The sequence below is a fragment of the Mustela putorius genome, unplaced genomic scaffold (assembly GCF_011764305.1).
Source record: "Mustela putorius furo isolate JIRA1106 unplaced genomic scaffold, ASM1176430v1.1 tig00003898_pilon_pilon_pilon, whole genome shotgun sequence".
Taxonomy (NCBI): Eukaryota; Metazoa; Chordata; class Mammalia; order Carnivora; family Mustelidae; genus Mustela; species Mustela putorius.
In genome coordinates this window covers 20,548,969-20,572,526 of record NW_025422047.1, presented here as the reverse complement: position 1 = coordinate 20,572,526, position 23,558 = coordinate 20,548,969, and the positions used below count along the sequence as shown (strand labels likewise).

At 40.6% G+C, this 23,558-nt stretch overlaps 1 protein-coding gene and 1 pseudogene across 1 annotated transcript; both read right to left on the bottom strand.

Moving 5' to 3' along the window:
* Positions 1-4,519: 4,519 nt before the first annotated feature.
* LOC123388364 lies at positions 4,520-5,448 on the bottom strand (annotated as a pseudogene).
* A 5,694-nt stretch (positions 5,449-11,142) lies between these two features.
* Positions 11,143-12,072, bottom strand: LOC101675615 (olfactory receptor 49). Its single transcript, XM_004755475.2, has one exon. The coding sequence runs from the start codon at positions 12,070-12,072 to the stop codon at positions 11,143-11,145; it is 930 nt and encodes a 309-aa protein (XP_004755532.2).
* Between the last annotated feature and the right edge of the window lie 11,486 nt (positions 12,073-23,558).

Genomic DNA, 23,558 nt, shown 5'->3' with positions numbered 1-23,558 from the left:
ATGAAAGCTTCTTTGAACTTTCTTATACTCTGAATCTTGAGCTCAGTTTACATCATCAAGAATTCTCATATAGGGCGCCTGGGTGGCTCAGTGGTTAAGCCGCTGCCTTCGGCTCAGGTCATGATCTCAGGGTCCTGGGATCGAGTCCCGCATCGGGCTCTCTGCTCGGCAGGGAGCCTGCTTCCCTCTCTCTCTCTCTCTCTGCCTGCCTCTCCGTCTACTTGTGATTTCTCTCTGTCAAATAAATAAATAAAAAATCTTTAAAAAAAAAAAAAGAATTCTCATATAAACTCTTAGAGAGCAGTATTTGCCACTTCCTGAATTTGAATAGAGAGACTTCATTGTCTGAGTGGTTAGGGACAAGCTTACAAATACTGACATCATAACTCTCTTCTCAGTTTTATGATAATCAGTTGTTGGACAGCTTTCTTTGCTATATACTAAACAATGAGCTGAGAAATCAACAAAGGGACCAATTCCAATGCCACTGGAAACTGTTGTGAAGAGTTCCTCTTCCCAGTCAACATGCTTGTCCCAAATTTGCTGTCCCCACAATAGAGTTGTCTAAGACAGATCCAACTTTGAGCCTTTCAAGCCAGATTTTCTCCTTATTGCTCTGCTTCTGTGATACCATCTTTCTAATTACCTAGACTCAATACCTGGGGCTCTCCTTTGTGTTTTTTCTCTGTGATATTTTACCTTTTCAGTACCCAAGCCCTAGGAGGTTCTGCCTGTGCAACATCTCATATTTTTTCTTGTTGCATTGCCATGGGTACTACTCAAGGTCATAGCCATATTCCCTCCTGTTTGAAGCATTTCTGTTATCTTTTCATTTTGACCTTTTATTATGGAAATTTCAAACATTTCCAGAAGTAGACAGATTATACAAGGAATCATCACGTACTCATTAGCTAGTTTTGACAATAACCAGGTCGTGGTCATCCTTTTCTCACCTAGACTACCAGCTACTTTCCCCCTTTCCCACAGTATTGTGAAGCAAATCCCAGACATTATATAATTTCATCTGTAAATATTTCAGAGTATTAAAGCCCAAGTACTCTTTAAAAATGTAAAGATAATGCCATTATTACTTACAAAAATGAAAAATACAGCAATCATCTAAAGGGTTATTATTTTCATTTGAATTGTCCTGACTATTAATATGGTTGAATGACTTTACACTTATTTCCTGGACCTTTGGGTTGCTTTTCTGTTAGGTGTCTCTGCATATCCTTTGCTCATTTATCTATTCCGTGGCTTGTCTTTGTATCTTATGAATAATAACCCCTTATTTGTAGCATGCATTTTCCATCTACCCCTTGCTGCATACCCATTCAAACCTGTTCACGCTGTTATTTTTTCCTTGACCCTTGGATGGAATTCAGGACAGGTATGATGAATTTTCTGGCCCCTCATTATTTTAGAAGTCTTCCATTCAGTGCAAGTCCAAAGAATGGGGTTTTAAAATTGCCCAATCCTATATAATTGTTAGAATTCTGAACATCACTGAAAGTGAAAAGGTACCCTTCCAACACCTAAGGCCGCTTTCAGGTGGGAAATCTTCAGAGGGATAGGATGTGCGTTCTTGGCTTCATCTGCCTTCACTGTGCAAGCCCACCTTCCCCTTACTTGTGTTTTCTACCCCTGCCCTCTTCCAGGGATATGAGGATGGGGCAGTGGTGGCAAGTAGGGAGTGGGGAACCTAGAGAAAATGGAAGGTGGTGTGAGCATAGATGGTAGTGCTGCTGATGGATAGAAGTGGTGGCGTGCTGTATGTATTTTGGCAGTATAACTCATAGAATTTGCTGATAGATTGACTGCAGGATAGGAGAGAGAGAGGGGATTCAAAGATAACATACTTTTGTTCTGGAATCTGCATTTTTCTTACTTTTCTTACTTTTTCTTAAAAGACATGGAACATAAAATTTGCCATTTTAAGCATTTTAAAGTGTACCATTCATTGGCATTAAGTACATTAATAGTGTTGAGCGATCATCACCATTCCCCATCTCCAGAACTTTTTCATCATCCCAAACCCAAACTCTGTTTCCATTAAATAATAACTCTCCATTCCCACACTCACCTCCAACCCTTGGTGACCACGATTCTATCTTTTGTCTCCATGATTTTGAATACTCCAGATACCTCACATAAGTGGCATCATATATTATTTGTACTTTTGTGTCTGGCTTATTTCACTTAGCAGAATGTCTTCAAGGTTCATCCACATTGCAGCATGTGTCAGAATTTCATTCCTTTTTTTTCCCAAAAGATTTTTAAAAATGTATTTGACAGAGAGAGATCACAAGTAGGCAGAGAGGCAGGCAGAGAGAGAGAGAGAGAGGGAGCAGGCTCCCAACTGAGCAGAAAGCCCAATGTGGGGCTTGATCCCAGGACCCTGAGATTATGACCTGAGCTGAAGGCAGAGGCTTAACACACTGAGCCACCCAGGCACACAGAATTTCATTCCTTTCTAAGGCAGACAACATTCCATCTTATCTATATACCACATTTTGCTGATACATTCATTCATCAACAGACATTTGAGTTGTTCCCATATTTTTTGACTATTGTGTGTAATGCTGTTATAAATGTAGATGTACAAATGTCGGCTTGGGTCCCTGCTTTTAGTCCTTTTGGGTATATACCCAGAAGTGGAATGGCTGGCTTGTATAGTAAATCTATGTTTATCTTTTAGAAACTGCCATAGTGTTCTCCACAGCAGCTGCACCATTTTACATTCCCATCAGCGAAGCACAAGGGCTCTAATTTCTCTACCTTCTTGCCAACACTTGTTACTTTCTGTTTTTAACATTTATAAAATATGAGCCATCTTAATGAGTATGAAGCAGTAATTCATTGTGAGTTTGACGTGCATTTCCCTAATGATTAGTGGTGTTACATGTCTTTTCATGTGTGTATCGGCCATTTGTAGAATTGGATTGTTTATTTTTGTTGTTAAGGACATGGCTTTTGGGTTTACAGAAGGTATCTAATGCCATTTTGAAATCCTTCTTTGGTAAAGATTCTTATTATTATCTAATTAAATGTTTTTCTATTTCTTTTTAGTTTTTTGTGAATGCTCATTTTCTAGGAAATCATCCATTTCCTCCTGGTTTTCACATTTGTTGTGGAAGACTCACACGTGATTTTTTTTCTTACAAGATCATTTTCTATCCTGAATTATAGTTATTTATGTACTTTCTTTCTTCCTTACTAGATTTCAAATTTTTAAAGAAATAGATTAAATTGTTATCCCAGGCCACATAATACATTTTCTTGAACATGACATTTGTGTAATAATTATTTTGGAACGAATAAATACAATAGTTAATTAATTTATTTAATGTTTGTTTATTTGCCAGTGTGTCTTTATTTTTTCCTTCATGAACATAGTGAACATTTTAGTAACAAACTTCAATAGGTCAAATTGTGTATTTCACTTTATATGGTATTTACTACAATATTTGCAATACACAATTAAAAAATATTTTACTTATTTATTTGACACAGACAGAGAGACAGCAAGAGAGGGAACAGAGGCAGGGGTGTGGGTAAAGGAGAAGCAGAGTTCCTGCTGAGCAAGGACCCTGATGCGGGGCTCGATTCCAGGACCCTGGGATCATGACCTGAGCCAGAGGCAGAGGCTTAATGACTGAGCCACCCAGGCATCCCTGGAATACACAATTTATAGCAATTTGAATAGAAATCGTTTTGCTGAGACCTGGTGTGAACTTCAGAAAGAAGTGAGGGAAGGTGGGATGATAAATGGAGGAAATGAACTAACATTTATTGAGGACTTACTATGTGCCAGTCACTACTTGAGGCATCTTGCGTAGATATCTCATTTGACTCTCTTCATACTCCTTTGGAATGGGCATTGCATTCCCATTTTACAGAGGAGAAAACTGAGACTAAAGAGAAGAAACCAAAGAGCCTTTGGTCAAAGAGCCTTTGTCATTAGGAATGAGGAATTTCTATGAATTTTAGTACTAAAAGACCTAAGTAGCTTATATACAAATAATGAGGAGTCAGCCTTAGTCCTTTGTTGAGTTCTTGCTGATGTGTTACTGTGACAGCAGTGCAAGTGTGAAATGAGGGCAGTGCTAACAGAGGACTGTTCTCTCCTCTGAGGGTGTTGGAGCCACAGACACAAAACAATCCAATTAGTCTGCAAGCACTTATTGAGTATTTGTATGGTCAATGCCAATGGGTTGGTGCTTGAGGCTTATGGTGAGTTACAGATCTATTACCTGCTCCCAAAGAGTTCTTTATATTCTGTTGGGAGGCCAGGCAGACACAGGCGGAATGAAGAGAGTAATTCAAATCTGATAATTAATAAAAATGCCTTGACGGTCTAGAGGAATCATGAGTTCATGCTGAATTGCATAGTGACTGATACCCTAGAAACATGGCATCAGAGAATTTTCTAAGTGGGGAAGTCTCATTTTCTTGCTGAGACCTGATAGTCCCTTAGCTTGTCTGGGAATATTAGCTCCAACTTCTTAGTTCCACGGCTTTATAAGAAGAGTCTGTTTGCCTGCTCCCTAAACACCTGCTTCACCTGTTTGTTCCTCAGGGTGTAGATGAAGGGATTGAGCATCGGGGTCACCACGGTATTGAGCAAGGCCACCACCTTGTTTTTGTCCTCTCCCTCATTGCCCTTCCCTGATCGGACATACATGAAGATGCAGCTTCCATAGAAGAGAGACACGACAATGATGTGGGAGGAGCAGGTTGAGAAGGCTTTCTGCCTCTCCTTGGCTGAGGGGATGCGCAGGATGGTGTGGAGATGTGGCCATAGCAGGTGGCCGTCACGGACAACGTGCCCAGTAAACTGACATTGGCTGTAACAAAGCCCAGGAGCTCTATCAGACTCGTGTCTGCACATATGAGCTCCAGGAGTGGGAAGTTGTCACAGAAGAAATGATTAATGACATTGGGGCCACAGAATGGCTGCTGTATAGTGATGAAACTTGGGAAAATTATGAGAAGGAATCCTGTCATCCATGAACAAAGAACTAGCTGGACACAGACCCTTTTGCTCATGATGGTGGCATAACGCAAGGGGTTACATATGGCCACATACCTGTCAAAGGACATCACTGCCAGTAGGAAGAACTCGGTGGTGCCCAGGAAGAAATAGAGGAAACTTTGTAGGAAACAGCCTGGGAGAGAAATGGTCTTGTATCCAGTCAGGATGTTGGTCAGCATCTTGGGGAAGATGACCGAGGTGAACCAGATCTCCAGGACAGCAAAGTTGCGGAGGAAGTAGTACATCGGAGTGTGGAGGCGCCTGTCCGTGAGGGTGATGCCCACAATGAGGAGGTTCCCCAGCAGAGTGAGGAGGTAGGTCAGGAGCAGCCCCAGGAAGATGAGCATTTGTAGCTCACAGGCATCTGAGAGCCCGAGCAGGACAAACTCAGTGACAGTGGTGTGGTTCCTCATGGCTCCTCTGACATACGCTGGAGATGGCCAATCAGAAGTGTGCAACATCAGGATTTGTGGTGTTCTGGGTATCTGAGGGCATTTGGAACTGAAAGGAAGAAGGATTCAGAGCAGAAGAAGCCCTTTTGTTTTTGGATCTATCAGTCCCTTTCTCAACCTCCTCAGGCTTGTTGTTCAGATTCCTCATTGAGTTAGCATCAAGTCACATGTATTCTGACTCAATTTAAATCAATTTTCTGGTATTCTTTGGGGGAAAGTCTTGCCTTTACCAATTCTTTTTATTTCTCTTTTTTCTATTAAGAAACTCTATATTAAGCTCCGTTCATTCTTTTCATTTAGATTAGACGATGGTTCTTTTCATATTCACCCAAATGTACAAGGGGCCTCTCAAGTGTATTAAAACAAATCCCTCTGCAGTTCCAATGGATCAAAGACTTTTATAGAAAACATTGATGGAATAATTGTTACAGAAGGCATTTAAGCTAGAGATTGTGGTTGCACCTGAGCTCCATCATTCACTAACTTGTCTAGGACCGGTTATCCACCTCACCAAAACTTTTCCTTGATGGGAACAATAACAGCATATTTGTAAAGAGTTCTCCCAGAGCTTAAATGCATGATGCATACCCAACACTTAGCACAAGGCTAGCCACAGAGCAAGCAGCTGTGTAATGTTAGCTATTTGAATATTTCCCTTTGTGACTGAAACTCTAGTAGGACAATAAGAGGAAATCACAGTCAAATTGGAGAAAAGACATTGGGATTTAGGGCCATAAGTTTTAAACAAAAAGTTAAAAAAATAGGAAGGCATTATCAGCTCATTATAAGGAAGTTTAGGAAACACAGAGAAGTGGAATAAAAGAATCATATGTAGCCCCACAGAGGCACTTTTATGCACATTTTGATTTATTTCTATTTTTAAATATTTCTATTATTTCTATTTCTATTTCTATTTTTCTGTTCTTGGTTAGTGTTTATTGTTTTACCTACCATGCTCATAGATGATGTATTTTGCTTCTCTTTCCTTCTGACATATTACTATAAGAAATTTTTGTCAAATTATTACAAACTTCTTGTTATTATATTATTTGAATGATACATTGGGAGGGAAGCATGTGCTTTGAAACTGATATATAGTGAGGAAGAGAGCATATATTTGTAGATGTGGCATCATGTTTAATATTTTGGGATAATATCCTAAATATGATAACAAAGTTAATAACAATTAATGGTGATATTCAGAATTGCTCATTGGCCAGTTTCAAATTCAGATGTTTGTTTTAAATAATTTTTTAAATGGCTATATTAAATGATTGTTACTTCTGGTTTCTACATTGTTTAATACTGTCCATGGAGGTCTGGGTAAAGAACTAGGCAACCTTGCCATTGGTAGTTTTTTTATAGATTTGACAGGTTAAGGCAAGCTTCTGTAGGGAGCAGGATAATGTGATAAGATTGCATTAGAAAAGTGGTAACACACTACTTTACAGCTATGTGACGTATGTATTTTGATGGAGAAGGACTGGATGAGAACACTTAAAGATTAACATGTTCGCCAGTAAGGATGGGAGGATTGTGGATGATTTTTCTTTCTTCTTCTAATTATTGCTTTTAAAATAACTTAAGTCCAAACTCATAAGTGAAGCCAGCACAGTGAGACCACTTGTGTGAAGAGATGGGCAGAGCACTTTGGGAGAGACGAATGGGAAACAAATGACTGTCCATGAAAACAGTGAGAAAAAGCTTTAGAGATTCTGTGACTCAACAGCTGGATCTGAGTCAGAATACTGAGAATGATGAAAAAAATCAAATGAGCCGTAGCCTGCCAGTGGCACCGGCAGACAGATGACAGATTTCTAGGCAGAGCGTCCAGAACTATGAGATTCCCCTTCCCCCGTTCCCAAAATGCATCAATGCAGGTTGCCTACTAGCTACCAGGTGAGGTGCTCAGTTGTCTTCACAAGGCACTTGCGATGATGGAGACCCCCAGTTTTCACAGGAAGTTCCAGGCTCTACAGTGTTGCCTGAGGACCACACTTTTCGGGGACTCACCAGAGATTCAAAGTGAGGGAAGCTCCAGAGCTGTAACATGGTCTGCAGATCATGGACATAGGCATGTCCTGTCTTCTTTGTAGTGCATGTGTCACAAACCTCCATGTTTTCCAACAACCAGTCTTCCTTATGATGCTTCCTAACTCCTTTGTTACCAACACATCCCCAGACTTCCTCAGAAATGAGCGATCTTGGGTATTCCCCAGAACTTCTGGGTTCCAACTACCCCAGTTTTCAGGAAGTTTCTATTGCTTCTGCCCTATCACAGTACCCCTGGTGGGCCACCTTCCTGGGGAAATGGATGTAGGCACACAATTAATTATTTACCCATCCCTCCTAAACTAAGGCAAAGACAGACGTCAGCTGGTGCAGATACGTATGATTCATCTTCAGTTGGGCTTAAGAGGCTTCTGGCTAAAGGTACATGCCTTTCCAGGGTCATGGTGCCCATAGAGGATTCTGGGGTAAACAATTAGTGGCAGACGGCTTGTCTCTGTGGAGGTGGCATCGGGCCGGGGCTGCTTGAGGTTCTGTTTGGTCTCCATGGGTCTCAGAGATACACAAGGTACACAGCTCAAAACTTAACCAATCTAGAGAGTCCCTCTCTTCTTTTGCAGGATGAAGCTGTGCTTCCCCTGAGATTCATTACCATCGCTGGCATCAGGGAGTTGGGAGGGTCCCTTACCTCTAACTTTCTTCAAATTTGAGATGGAGACTTTGTACTTTTTTTCTGGCTGAGAAAAAACTCAAAACTCCTCACGATGTTTATTATAACAAAGAAGTTCAGCTATGAAAACATTCAACAAAGTTCTGTTGAGTGCTTAATGTGTGTGACTGGATGCCAGAGATGTACAGGCAGAACCTTGTGGGGACCAAAGACATTAAGCAATCACACAAGTGGTTAATTACTATGGTGACGAGTGTCTTGAAGGAGCACTCTTAGGCCATCCTGAGCTAGACTGAAGGACAAGGGAAGGTGTCTCTGATGGAGTTCTATAAACCTGAGACCTGAAGGATGAGTTGGAGTGTGGGGGATAAAAACTTTGCATTAATTAATTAATCCTTCATTCAACACATGTACACTGAGCACCTACTATGTGCCAAGCACTGTGCTATGCAGTGAGGATGACTATGAATGGTAAGTGAAAGAAACATGGTCCTAGTCCCCATGAAACTTACTTTTCATTGGGAGAGTCTTGGTAAGACGATCTTAGGACATAGTCCCCAACTTGGCTTTTGACCCAGTGAAGTGACAACTACTGTGTAATCCCACCTTCTTTCTTTGGTCACCACACTACCACTGAGAGGATCAAACCGGCTGATGTAAGTTGACTGCAGTGAGTAGTATGATTTTAGGAGCCAATGGTGTGTTTGGAAAGGCAAATGAGTGACTGACTTTCAGCTGCTCTCTGTTTTTAAATGGCCGAGTGAGCTAATTTGACTATGGTTTCTCTCTCCTGAGAGTCTGGATGTTCTTGATGTGGTAGGATGGCTAGTCTCCCTAAACACTTAGATGTCATGTAAACTGCTTGTGGAGTCACCTTACCAGGCGGTAAGAGGCAGACTATACCGCTGACCCATAAGAAGGAGGCCCAGACAGCTGGACATCTGAGGGGAAAGAGTGAATGTGGTACACACTGTACGTGCTGGATCTGCTTATCGAAATTTTATTCCTTCTCTGGCCAGATCAGAAAGGGCCTTTTTAAGCCTTGCAGCTTTTGAATGGTGACCATCCATCATTGGGCACCTGCCAGGCACAGTGAGAAATGAGAACACTGAGTCCCCTCTGTGTCTAGACTTACTCCTTTTCTTCCATGGAATTCCATTTCCTTCCCTGACAATGGTTTTATCCTTTTTATGTGAATCTTTGTTTCTGGGTAAAGAGCTCCTCATCTGAAAGAAAAAGAGCCTGACTTACTCTCCTGGAACTGGGAAATTAGTCTTTTTCTCACACTGACACTCAGAAGAGGAACACATGTTAATGTATATGCACTAACAAGACATTGTCAGGACTGTGAATGTATAAAGCGGGTGTTTGGCAAGAGAAAACCAGGTGAGACCTGCCTTAGATGATTGCCAGGAAAGGCATGGCCAAGGAAGTATGACCGGAGCTCAGACATGAAGGCAGAATCGGGGTTGCCCAGGTGACTGGTCATGAAAGTTTCTAGGCAAAGAGAACAGAGTATCAAGGCCGTGATATGGCAAAAAGCTGGTGTTCCTGAAGCACAGCAAGAGGGCCAGTGAGTCAGGAAGAGGGTGATGGTGTTGTAAGATTTGCCTGGAGTGTTGTGCTGGGTTCAAAATTTGCAGAGCCTTGAAGACCTGGCCTACAAGGAGGATGATGTATTCCAAGTGCATTCCAAGCCACATCATACATTTTTTTGAACATTACATTTGTGTAATTATTATTTTGGAAAGAATAAATACAGTAATTAATTTCTTTATTAATGTTTGTTTATTTACCAGTGTGTCTTTATTTTTTCCTTCATAAACATAGTGAACATTTTAGTAACAAACTTCAACAGGTCAAATTGTGTATTTTACTTTATGTATTTAGTACAATATTTGCAATACACATTTTTAAAAAATACATTTTATTTATTTATTTGACAGAGGGAGAGAGAGAGAGACAGACAGACAGACAGCAAGAGAGGGAACAGAGGCAGGGGGGTGGATAAAGGAGAAGCAGAGTCCCCGCTGAGGAAGGAGGAGCCTGATGCGGGGCTCGATTCCAGGACCCTGGGATCATGACCTGAGCCTGAGGCAGAAGCTTAATGACTGAGCCACCCAGGCATCCCTGGAATACACAATTTATAGCAATTTGAATAGAAATCGTTTTGCTGAGACCTGGTGTGAACTTCAGAAAGAAGTGAGGGAAGGTGGGATGATAAATGGAGGAAATGAACTAACATTTATTGAGGACTTACTATGTGCCAGTCACTACTTGAGGTATCTTGCGTAGATATCTCATTTGACTCTCTTCATACTCCTTTGGAATGGGCATTGCATTCCCATTTTACAGAGGAGAAAACTGAGACTAAAGAGAAGAAACCAAAGAGCCTTTGGTCAAAGAGCCTTTGTCATTAGGAATGAGGAATTTCTATGAATTTTAGTACTAAAAGACCTAAGTAGCTTATATACAAATAATGAGGAGTCAGCCTTAGTCCTTTGTTGAGTTCTTGCTGATGTGTTACTGTGACAGCAGTGCAAGTGTGAAATGAGGGCAGTGCTAACAGAGGACTGTTCTCTCCTCTGAGGGTGTTGGAGCCACAGACACAAAACAATCCAATTAGTCTGCAAGCACTTATTGAGTATTTGTATGGTCAATGCCAATGGGTTGGTGCTTGAGGCTTATGGTGAGTTACAGATCTATTACCTGCTCCCAAAGAGTTCTTTATATTCTGTTGGGAGGCCAGGCAGACACAGGCGGAATGAAGAGAGTAATTCAAATCTGATAATTAATAAAAATGCCTTGACGGTCTAGAGGAATCATGAGTTCATGCTGAATTGCATAGTGACTGATACCCTAGAAACATGGCATCAGAGAATTTTCTAAGTGGGGAAGTCTCATTTTCTTGCTGGGACCTGATAGTCCCTTAGCTTGTCTGGGAATATTAGCTCCAACTTCTTAGTTCCACAGCTTTATAAGAAGAGTCTGTTTGCCTGCTCCCTAAACACCTGCTTCACCTGTTTGTTCCTCAGGGTGTAGATGAAGGGATTGAGCATCGGGGTCACCACGGTATTGAGCAAGGCCACCACCTTGTTTTTGTCCTCTCCCTCATTGCCCTTCCCTGATCGGACGTACATGAAGATGCAGCTTCCATAGAAGAGAGACACGACAATGATGTGGGAGGAGCAGGTTGAGAAGGCTTTCTGCCTCTCCTTGGCTGAGGGGATGCGCAGGATGGTGTGGAGGATGTGGCCATAGCAGGTGGCCGTCACGGACAACGTGCCCAGTAAACTGACATTGGCTGTAACAAAGCCCAGGAGCTCTATCAGACTCGTGTCTGCACATATGAGCTCCAGGAGTGGGAAGTTGTCACAGAAGAAATGATTAATGACATTGGGGCCACAGAATGGCTGTTGAAAAGTGATGAAACTTGGAAAGATGATGAGAAGGAATCCTGCCGTCCATGAACAAAGAACTAGCTGGACACAGACCCTTTTGCTCATGATGGTGGCATAACGCAAGGGGTTACATATGGCCACATACCTGTCAAAGGACATCACTGCCAGTAGGAAGAACTCGGTGGTGCCCAGGAAGAAATAGAGGAAACTTTGTAGAAAACAGCCTGGGAGAGAAATGGTCTTGTATCCAGTCAGGATGTTGGTCAGCATCTTGGGGAAGATGACCGAGGTGAACCAGATCTCCAGGACAGCAAAGTTGCGGAGGAAGTAGTACATCGGAGTGTGGAGGCGCCTGTCCGTGAGGGTGATGCCCACAATGAGGAGGTTCCCCAGCAGAGTGAGGAGGTAGGTCAGGAGCAGCCCCAGGAAGATGAGCATTTGTAGCTCACAGGCATCTGAGAGCCCGAGCAGGACAAACTCAGTGACAGTGGTGTGGTTCCTCATGGCTCCTCTGACATACGCTGGAGATGGCCAATCAGAAGTGTGCAACATCAGGATTTGTGGTGATCTGACTACCTGAGGGCACTTGGAACTGAAAGGAAAGAGGGATGAGTGTTCCATTTTCAGCTGAAGGAGTCCTTTGTTTTCATGAGGGTGGTATCTTCCTACTACTCACTATTCAGGCTTGTTGTGTAGATACCCTGGGGATTTTTGTCTCTTGTTTGGTTCCAGGCATTTTTGTGTTGGAGGAGAAAATGGTGGTTTTCAGGGTGATGTAAGTAAGTCCCCAATGCAAAAATTATCCTTGCTTACTTTTTTAAGAAAAGATTTTATTTATTTATTTAGTTGATAGAGATTATAAGAAGTCAGAGAGGCAGGCTGAGAGAGAGGAGGAAGCAGGCTCCCCGCTGAGCAGAGAGCCCGATGTGGGGCTCTATCCCCGGACCCTGAGACCATGACCTGAGCCCAAGTTAGAGGCCTAACCCACTGAGCCACCCAGGCGCCCCTCTTGCTTACTTTTTTTTTTTTTTTAATTTTTAAAAGATTTTTGCTTGCTTACTTTTTTAACCCAACAAAATTTTATTCTTGATACTGAACAAATCCCTTTACCCCTAACATTATAGTCTTTTTCCCATGCTTTTTATTCTTATATTTAGTTCAATAGTGGATCTTTGCGTACAAAAAACAGTTCATATTTGAGGGTAGGAAATCTTTTTGCTTAACTTAGCCATTCACTGCACAGTTACATATACTCAGGTAAACTGATTTAGAATGTATAGAACTCTATTCCTTTTTGAGATTACCTGAAAATGTGATGTCTTTCACTAGTATTTAGATTAATAAAGAGAGAGAGAGAAAATCTATGAGAGAAAGACACAACTCTTACAAATCAAAATAGCATAATTTGGATAGTGTGTTTATAAATAAAAATTTCTAAGAGGTTTTGTTAGTCAAGGTCGTTAAGGATCTGTTCTCAGATGGTATATCTGTGTTCTTCTCTCAACATTTTCTTGTGGGTTTTAGATAGAATAGACTTTTTACAATATCTTAGTTCCATTTTATGCATCTGTGTTTCTGCATGTGATGTTGGTTCGGCAATTATTAGCCTCTCACGTCCTATTTATCCTTTAACTCTCTCCTTAAAAAGTGCTATCATTTTAATGAAACCTCTTCTGAATGAGTGATTCTTTCTTGTATCCCTCATAATTTTATTATATCTCATTTGATTTTTATTGAATTTTATACTTGTTTTTTATGTGTTGCTCATCCGGTCAAAAAATGTCTACTAATTTGTATTTGTTACAGCCCTTAGAACAAGTTTTCTGAAATAATCAGTTTCAGTAAACATTTACTGAATGAATGAACAGCACCTCAAATGCCTGAGAGAGGGATGGGGTGGCATTTGACACAGAAGAGGTTGAGGACACGTCATTTATATCGTACTTCCTAAGGGCCAGAAGCCTTGCAGAGTCATATGCCAACTAGTCTTAAATTGGCCCATGTGAAGAGAGCTTGCTTTTCTTCATGAGAAGGTGGAGATGTCTCCCCACAAACATTCTCTAAGGGGATATTCTCCATCTTTGAGACAGTCTGGGTTTTGAGCTAGTAAGTGGAGCTCTGGTTATGTCTGCCAAAGTGCTCCCAGCAGCAAAACCCCCCAAACCTTAAAAAGGTCTCTTTTTAAAAGACAGCATTCCCTAAGGGTGCCTGGCTGGCTCAGTCCGTAGAGCATGATTTCAGGGTTGTGAGTTTGAGTCTCACGTTGGGTGTAGAGATTCCTTAAAAATTAAAATCTTAAAGTCAGAATTCCTCTAAGTTTCCTCCCTTAGACATTATCAACTACAACCTTAATTACCTTACAGAGCTGTAGCAAGAATTATTTGCCAGTCACTAGAGAATAAGATTGGGACCCATGTTAAGTACTTGGGATGAAGGAAATGCTAGGGGATACCAGTAGAAAGGATGAACTGGTAAACTGTATACACTTTTCCTTTTGTTATGGTTTTATCTTCTTTTTAGCACCAACCACACCATTCATTCTACAAACTACCACTATATCTGACATTTGTTCACAGTTATTGAGACAAAATAGTTGATTAGTCTCTGAGGACATAACAAGGGCTATTCCTCTGTATTATTCCTAGGCTTAACATTGTTTAGATTCTCAGCCATTTGAAAAAAAGGCCTATGGGGAGCCTGGGCAGCTCAATTGGTAAATCATTTGACTCTTGATCTCAGGCTTGTGCATTCAAGAACCCCGTTGGCTCCATGCTGGGCATGGAGTCTACTTAAAAAAGAGAGAGAAAGTGAGAGAGGTTGGTCTTTGAGGTGCAAAGGTGAGCCTGGGGGTGGGGGGGGGGCAAAAAACTTACTCAGCTGTTCTGGAACAGAAGCAAGATCCAACATAAACATGATACCCGGATGCAGGATCCAACATGAATATGATACCCAGAAACACCATCAGGAGCTAATAGAATGAAGGCTTTTTAGGAGAAATCCTGGTGGGACACAGTGGAAGAAAAATGGAATAGAGACTAAGACCAGGAAGAGTTGGATGTAAGTGGGAGGGGAGGTCAAAGCTCTGGCTTAAATCATAATCTTAACACACACAAACCATGAAAACACTCTGACCAGCTCAAGGATTTGGGACATGGATAGTGCTGCTGATAATCTTCTGGCTTTTTTCCTATTTCAAACCAGAAGTCAACTTCTGGGGGGAAGGGGAGTCCAGATAGGAAGGGAAATCAGCCACGGCTCGAACCCTAGGCATTTCCTCTTTTATCTTATATACTTGGTGAATGAAGACACTTGCCGGGCAGCCCAAGAGCCTGAACATGTCTCACCATCTACCTAGAGCATTCATTGTTTTAAGTTAGTTATGCGGTGCCCAGTGGGGAAATCTGTGTATGTCCTAGAGATTCATCCTACTATGCTGGAATTGCATGGTCTCTGGACAGTTCATTTGAAAGGAGGGTGAGATCTATTCCTTCTAAGGAAAAGCATTAAAGGTTTCACCCAGACTCAATAATGTCCAGAGCTTTGAGTTTTCCAAGGGCCAGTTAACTAGTGTACAGGGTGGGACAGACAAAATTCCTCCATGTGAGTGAGTGACTGAATGAAAAAGGAGATCTGGATGGTGGGTGGGGCTAAAGTTATACCATGTGTATGTTTGATGTGCCAGTCTTATAAAGGAATATAAGAACAAAGTGCATGAAATAGGAGGGTTGAAGAAGCCACTTTGCCATGCCAAGGTGGAGGTTAGCTCACAGGTCCAGGTCAGGGATCTAGTAGCCCTCTGCGGAAGTCCCAATCAGGCCATGCCAAGTACATTACTCACAGGATAGCAGAAGATACCTGGTCCTCATGGGTACTTCTTGAGGATGCAATATTGTCTAAGGCTCTATATGGGGATCTTACGCTGTTAGTGTGAGATCTTCATCTCTCATGAATTTGACGGCATTCTCTAAGAACACCTATCTTTTCCCAAAGCATCCTGAATGATCAGCTGGCATTCCCCGGGTAGGAGGGTTTCCCTGAACTTGAATCCATTCATCCTTCAGGTCATAGGATCTTCTGAGCACAGAATATTGAAGTCTTCCATTTTCAGCAAGACCATCCTGGGGGAAGCCTTGGAAGAATATAGTTATCTTTTGGTGCATTTCTCCTTCATCCTTCTCTTGGACTAATGGGGGTGATTTTGACTGATAGAGACTTTTATTATATCTTCGTATTGGCTCAATCTCTGGGAGATGATATTTCTTCTGTGGACAATGGGCTCTAGGGGAGAGTGGGTGAGCTATTCCTGGAACAAACACATCCCTTTGTGGAGCTGACATCAGGGTTGAAAGATTTAGGTTGCATCTTTGTTTTCCTAAGGGATCTACTCTTCTCCAAAGTTTGTTGGGGTTTGGGATCCCTAGATAATTAGTATAATGAGCCTCCCTCTGTCTCTTCCCAACTCTCTTGGCTGTTACTTACTACAACTTTACAAACAAAAGTTTCTGTTGTTTGTTCAGATCAAGAATAACAGTTACTTAAAAGTAGAGTAATATTTCTAGAAATATTTCTAGAAAAAATTTCTAGAAAAAGCTAGAGTAATATTTCTAATTATGTCTCTGAAATGGGGGACTCCTGTCTAATATTAGGCAGTCCTATTGTTACAGGGATGTAAAGAGCCAACAAAAGTAATAGAGACCCTTGGTTAATTCTATCCTGACTCCTACCTTACTGGAAGATGGTGAAGATGGGGTCCTGGAGGGAGGGGAGAAACAACAGGGAAGGAAATGAAAAAGTTAGGGTTAAAAAAATTTCCCAGCTGTATTGAGGTATAATTGACAAATAAAGTGGCATCTATTTAAAGTGTACCAATGTGATGACTTGATATACCATATAGTGTGAAATGATTAGTACAATGAGGTTAATTAACATGCCCTCACTCACAGAATTACCATTTGTGTGGGTGTTGGTAACACTTAAAATTTTATACTTTGTGGGGTGCCTGGGTGACTCAGTTGATTAAGCATCTGCCTTCTGCTCAGGTCTGAGTTGGGTTCCCTACTCAGCAGGGAGTCTGCTTCTCCCTCTCCTTCTGCTCTACCCCCCTGCTTGTGTTCTCTCCCTCTTGCTTGCTTACTCTCTCAAATGAAAAAATAAAACCTTAAAAATTTTTTCTATGTTGCAATACACAAGTGTATAAAATCAGCATGTTGTACATCTGAAACTTGCATGATGTTATGTCAGTTATATTTCAATAAAAAATAAAAACTTTTCAGTTTGGGGAAAGAAAATTTATTCTCTTAGCAAATTTCAAGTGCACAATGTAGTATTATTAACTACAGACGCCATGCTGTATCTTGCATCCCCAGAATTTATTCATCTATGGTTAGAATTTTGTACTCTTTGACCAACATCTCCCCATTTCCTCCACTCCTCAGTCCCTGGCAACCACCATTCTGCTCTTTGTTTTTATGAGTTTGACTTTTTATTTGTTTGTTTAGATTCCACCAAGAAATGATACCACATAGTATATGTCTTTGTCTGGCTTATTTCATTCAGCATAATGCCCTCCAGTTTCATCCATGTTGTCGCAAATGGGAGATTTTCCTTCTTTTTTAGGGCTGAATTATATTCTATCGTGTATATGTATGCACCACAACTTCTTTATTCATTCCTCCAGTTTACATTGTTTCCATATCTTAGGTACTGTGAGTAATTCTGCAATGAACATGGGAGTGCAGACATCTCTTTGAGACACTGATTTTATTTCCTTTGGATATATACCTCAATGTGGGGCTGCTGGGTCATATGGTAGTTATATCCTTTTTAAAAAATTAACATATAATGTATTATTTGCATCAAGGGTACAGGTCTGTGAATCATCAGTCTTGCACAATTCACAGCACTCACCATAGCACATAACCTCCCCAATGTCAATAACCCAGCCACCCCCATGCCTCACAACCTCCCCCCAGCAACCCTCAGTTTGTTTCGTGAGATTAAGAGTCTCTTATGATTTGTCTCCCTCCCTGGTCCCATTTTGTTTCATTTTTTTCCTTCTTTCTCCCCATGACCCTCCCCAACCCTGCCTCTCAAATTCCTCATATCAGAGAGATCATATCATAATTGTCTTTCTCTGATTGACTTATTTTGCTTAGCATAATACCCTCTAGTTCCATCCATGTTGCTGCAAATGGCAAAATTTCATTTTGTGATGGCTGCATAGTATTCCATTATATATATATATACATACATACATACATACATATATATATATACATACATATATATATATACACACATACATATGTGTGTGTGTGTGTGTGTGTGTGTGTGTGTATACACACACACCACATCTTCTTTATTCATTCATCTGTTGATGGACATGTTGATTCTTTCCATAGTTTGGCTATTGTGGACATTGCTGCTATAAACATTGGAGTGTACGTACCCCTTTGGATGACCACATTTGTATCTTTTTCAGCATCTGTTGTATCTTTAGGGTAAATACCCAGTAGTGTGATTTCTGGGTCACAGGGTAGCTCTACTTTCAACTTTTTGAGGAACCTCCATACTGTTTTCCAGAGTGGTTGCACCAGCTTGCATTCCCACCAACAGTGTAGGAAGGCTCCCCTTTCTCTGCATCCTTGCCAACATCTGTCCTTTCCTGACTGGTTAATTTTAGCCATTCTGACTGGTGTGAGGTGGTATCTCATTGTAGTTTTGATTTGTATTTCCCTGATGCCGAGTGATGTGGAACACCTTTTCATGTGTCTGTTGGCCATCTGGATGTCTTCTTTGCAGAAATGTCTGTTCATGTCCTCTGCCCATTTCTTGATTGGATTATTTATTCTTTGGGTGTTGAGTTTGGTAAGTTCTTTATAAATTTTGAATACTAGCCCTTTATCTGATATGTCGTTTGCAAATATATTCTCCTATTCTGTCAGTTGTCTTTTGGTTTTGTTGACTGTTTCCTTTGTTGTGCAAAAGCTTTTGATCTTGGTGAAGTCTCACTAGTTCATTTTGCCCTTGCTTCTCGTGCCTTTGGCGATGTTTCCAGAAAAAGGTTGCTGCCTGTGTTCTCCTCAAGGATTTAAAAAAAAATTTTTTTTTAAAGATTTTATTTATTTATTTGACAGAGAGAGATCACAAGTAGGCAGAGAGGCAGGCAGAGAGAGAGAAGAGGAAGCAGGCTCCCTGCCGAGCAGAGAGCCCGAGGCGGGACTCGATCCCAGGACCCTGAGATCATGACCTGAGCCGAAGGCAGTGGCTTAACTCACTGAGCCACCCAGGTGCCCCTCTCCTCAAGGATTTTGATGGATTCCTATCTCACATTGAGGCCTTTCATCCATTTTGAGTCTGTTTTTGTGTGTTGTGTAAGGAAATGGTCCAGTTTCATTCTTCTGCATGTAGCTATGCAATCTTCCCAACACCATTTATTGAAGAGACTGTCTTTTTTTCCATTGGACATTCTTTCCTGCTTTGTCGAAGATTAGTTGACCATAGAGTTGAGGGTCCATTCTGGACTCTCTATGCTGTTCCTTTGATTTGTGTGTCTGGTTTTGTGTCAGTAGCATACCATACCATAGTATGTATGTATGTACCATACCATACCATTCTAGGTATACTTTGTAGTAGAGCTTGAAGTCTATAATTGTGATGCTGCCAATTTTGGTTCTTTTTCAACTTTCCTCTGCCTATTCGGGGTCTTTCCTGGTTCCATATAAATTTTAGGATTCTTTTTACATTTCTTTGAAAAACATTGATGGTATTTAAAAAAAAAATATTATTTGACATAGACACAGCGAGAGAGGGAACACAATCAGGGGGAATGGGAGAAGGAGAAGCTCAGTGGGAAGCCTGATGCGGGACTCAGTCCCAGGACTCTGGGATCACGACCTGAGCCAAAGGCAGATGCCTAAAGACTGAGCCACTGAGGCACCCCATTGATGGTATTTTGATAGGGATTGCACTAAGTGTGTAGATTGCTTTGGGTAGCATAGACATTTTTGCAATATTTGTTCTTCCAATCCATGAGCATGGAACATTTTTCTATTTCTTTCTGTCTTCCTCAATTTCTTTCATAAGTCCTTTATAGTTTTTTGAGTACAGGTTCTTTGCCACTTTGGTTAGGTTTATTCCTAGGCATCTTATGGTTTTGGGTGCAATTGTAAATGGGATTGACTCCTCAATTTCTCTTTTTTTCTGTCTTGCTGTTGGTGTAAAGAAATACAACTGATTTCTGTGCATTGATTTTATATCCTGACACCTTACTGAATTCCTTTATGAGTTCTAGCAGTTTTGGAGTGGAGTCTTTTGGGTTTTCCACATAAAGTACCATGTCATCTGTAAAGAGTGAGGGTTTGACTTCTTCTTTGCTGATTTGGATGCCTTTCATTTCTTTTTGTTGTCTGATTGCTGAGGCTGGGACTTCTAGTACTATGTTGAATAGCAGTGGTGATAATGGACAGCCCTACCATGTTCCTGACCTTAGAGGAAAAGCTCTCAGTTTTTCTCCATTGAGAATGATATTCCCTGTGGGTTTTTCATAGATGGCTTTGATGATATTGAGGTATGTACCCTCTGTGCCTACACTGTGAAGAGTTTTGATCAGGAAAGGATGCTGTACTTTGTCAAATGCTTTTTCAGCATCTGTTGAGAGTATCATATGGTTCTTGTTCTTTCTTTAATTAATGTATTGTATCACATTGATTGATTTGTGGATGTTGAACCAACCTTGCAGCCCTGGAATAAATCCCACTTGGTCATGGTGAATAATCCTTTTAATGTACTTTTGGATTCTATTGGCTAGTATTTTGGTGAGAATTTTTGCATCCATGTTCATCAGGGATATTGGTCTGCAATTCTCCTTTTTGATGGTGTCTTTATCTGGTTTTGGGATCGAGGTAAAGCTGGCCTCATAAAATGAGTTTGGAAGTTTTCCTTCCATTTCTATTTGTTGGAACAGTTTCAGGAGAATAGGTATTAATTCTTCTTTAAATGTTTGGTAAAATTCCCCTGGGGAGCCATCTGGCCCTGGGCTCTTGTTTGTTGGGAGATTTTTGATGACTGCTTCAATTTCCTTACTGGTTATGGATCTGTTCAGGTTTTCGATTTCCTCCTGATTTAGTTTTGGTAGTTTATGTCTTTCTAGGAATGCATCCATTTCTTCCAGATTATCAAATTTCCTGGCATATAGTTGCTAATAATATATTCTTATAATTGTTTGTATTTCTTTGGTGTTGGTTGTGATTTCTCCTCTTTCATTCATGATTTTATTAATTTGGGCTCTTTCTCCTTTCTCTTTGATAAGTCTGGCCAGGGGTTTATCAATCTTATTAATTCTTTCAAAGAACCAGCTCCTAGTCTTGCTGATTTGTTCTACTATTCTTTTGGTTTCTATTTCATTGATTTCTGCTCTGATCTTTATTATGTTTCTTCTCCTGCTGGGTTTAGGCTTTCTTTGCTGTTCTTTCTCCAGCTCCTTCTGGTGTAGGGTTAGGCTGTGTACTTGAGATATTTCTTGTTTCTTGAGAAAGGCTTGTATTGCTATATAATTTCCTCTCAGGACCACCTTTGCTGTGTCCCAGAGATTTTGAATGGTTATGTTTTCATTTTCATTTCTTTCCATGAATTTTAAAAAACTCTTCTTTAGTTTCCTGGTTGATCCATTCATTCTTTAGTAAGATTCTCTTCAGGCTCCATTTATTTGAGTTATTTCCAACTTTCATCTTGTGTGTGAGTTCTAGTTTCAAAGCATTGTGGTCTGAAAATATGCAGGGAATGATCTCAGTTTTTTGGTACTGGTTTGGTACAGTTTTTTGGTACTGATTTGTGACCCAGGATGTGATCTATTCTGGAGACTGTTCCGTGTGCACTAGAGAAGAATGTGTACTCTGTTGCTTTGGGATGGAATGTTTCTGAATATATCTGTGATGTCCATTCAGTCCAATGTGTCATTTAAAGCCTTTTTTAAAAAAAGATTTTATTCACTTATTTGACAGAGAGACACAGTGAGAGAAGGAACAGAAGCAGGGGAAGTGGGAGAGGGAGAAGCAGACTTGATCTGAGGACCCTGGGATCATGACCAGACACTTAATGACTGAGCCACCCAGATGCCCCTTTAAAAATAAAGTCTTCATTTCCTTGTTGATCTTTTGCTTAGATGATCTGTCCATTTCAGTGAAGGGGGTGTTAAAGTCCTGTACTATTATTGTATTATTGTCAATGTGTTTCTTTGATTTTGTTATCAATTGTTTTATATAATTGGCTGCTCCCATGTGAGGAGTATAGATATTTAAAATTGTTAGATTTTCCTGTTGGCAAGACCCTTTAAGTATACTATAGTGTCCTTCCTCATCTCTTATTATAGTCTTTGGCTTAAAATCTAATTGATCTGATATAAGGACTGTCATCCCCGCTTTCTTTTGATGTCCATTAGCATGGTAAATTGTTTTCCACCCCCTCACTTTAAATTTGGAGGTATCTTTGGGTCTAAAATGAGTTTCTTGTAGACAGCATATTGATGTGTCTTGTTTTTTTTTTTATCCATTCTGATACCCTGTGTCTTTTGATTGAGGCATTTGAGCCCATTTGTCTTCAGGGTAACTATTGAAAGATATTAATTTAGTGCCATTGTATTGCCTGTAAGGTGACTATTACTGTATATTGTCTCTGTCCCTTTCTGGTCTACTACTTTCAGATTATGTCTTTGGTTAAAGGATCTCTTTCAATATTTCCTGGTTTGGTGGTTGCAAATTCTTTTAATTTTTGTTTGTCCTGGCAGCTTTTTATCTCTCCTTTATTTTCAATGACAGCCTAGCTTGATATAGTATTCTTGGCTGCATATTTTTCTCATTTACTGCTCTGAATATATCATGCCAGTTCTTTCTGGCCTGCTAGGTCTCTGTGGATAAGCCTGCTGACAATCTAATATTTCTACCATTGTATGTTATATCAGGACCTCTTGTCCTGATCTGCTTTCAGGATTTTCTCTTTGTCACTAAGACTTGGAAGTTTTACTGTTAGATAATAGGGTGTGGACCTATTTTTGTTGATTTTAGGGGGGTTCTCTGCCTCCTGGATTTTGATGCTTGTTCCCTCTGCCATATTAGGGAAATTCTCTACTATAATTTGTTCCAATATACCTTCTGCTCCCCTCTCTCTTTCTTCTTCTTCTGGGATCCCAATTATTCTAGTATTGTTTTGTCTTATGGCATCACTTATCTCTTGAATTCTCCCCTATTGGTCCAGTAGTTGTCTCTCTTTTGCTCAGCTTTCTTTATTCTCCATCATTTTTTTTTTAAAGATTTTGTTTATTTATTTGACAGACAGAGATTACAAGTAGGCAGAGAGGCAGGCAGAGAGGCAGGCAGAGAGAAAGGGAGGAAGCAGGCTCCCTGCTGAGCAGAGAGCCTGATGTTGGGGCTCGATCCCAGGACCCTGGGATCATGACATGAGCCAAAGGCAGAGGCCCTAACCCACTGAGCCACCCAGGCGCCCCCATCATTTGGTCTTCTATATCACTAATTCTTCTGCCTCATTTATCCTAGCAGTAAGAGCCTCCATTTGATTGCACCTCATTAATAGCTTTTTTAAAAATTTCAACTTGGTTAGATTTTATTTCTTTTAGTTCTCCAGAAAGGGATTTTATTTCTCCAAAAAGGGATTCTCTAGTATCTTCTGCACTTTTTTCAAGCCCAGCTAGCACCTTGATAATCATCATTCTGAACTCCAGTTCTGACATCTTACTGATGTCCATATTGATTAGGTCCCTAGCTGTCAGTACTGCCTCTTGTTCTTTTTTTTTTCAGGTGAGTTTTTCCATCTTGTCATTTTATCCAGATAAGAGTAGGTGAATGAGAGAACAAAATACTAAAAGGGTAGCAATGACCCCAGAAAATACTAACCAAATCAGAAGAGACCTGAAACCAGGGGGAGAAGAAAGGAGGAAAAAAAAGTATATATATGTGTGTGTGTGTTTGTATATGTAT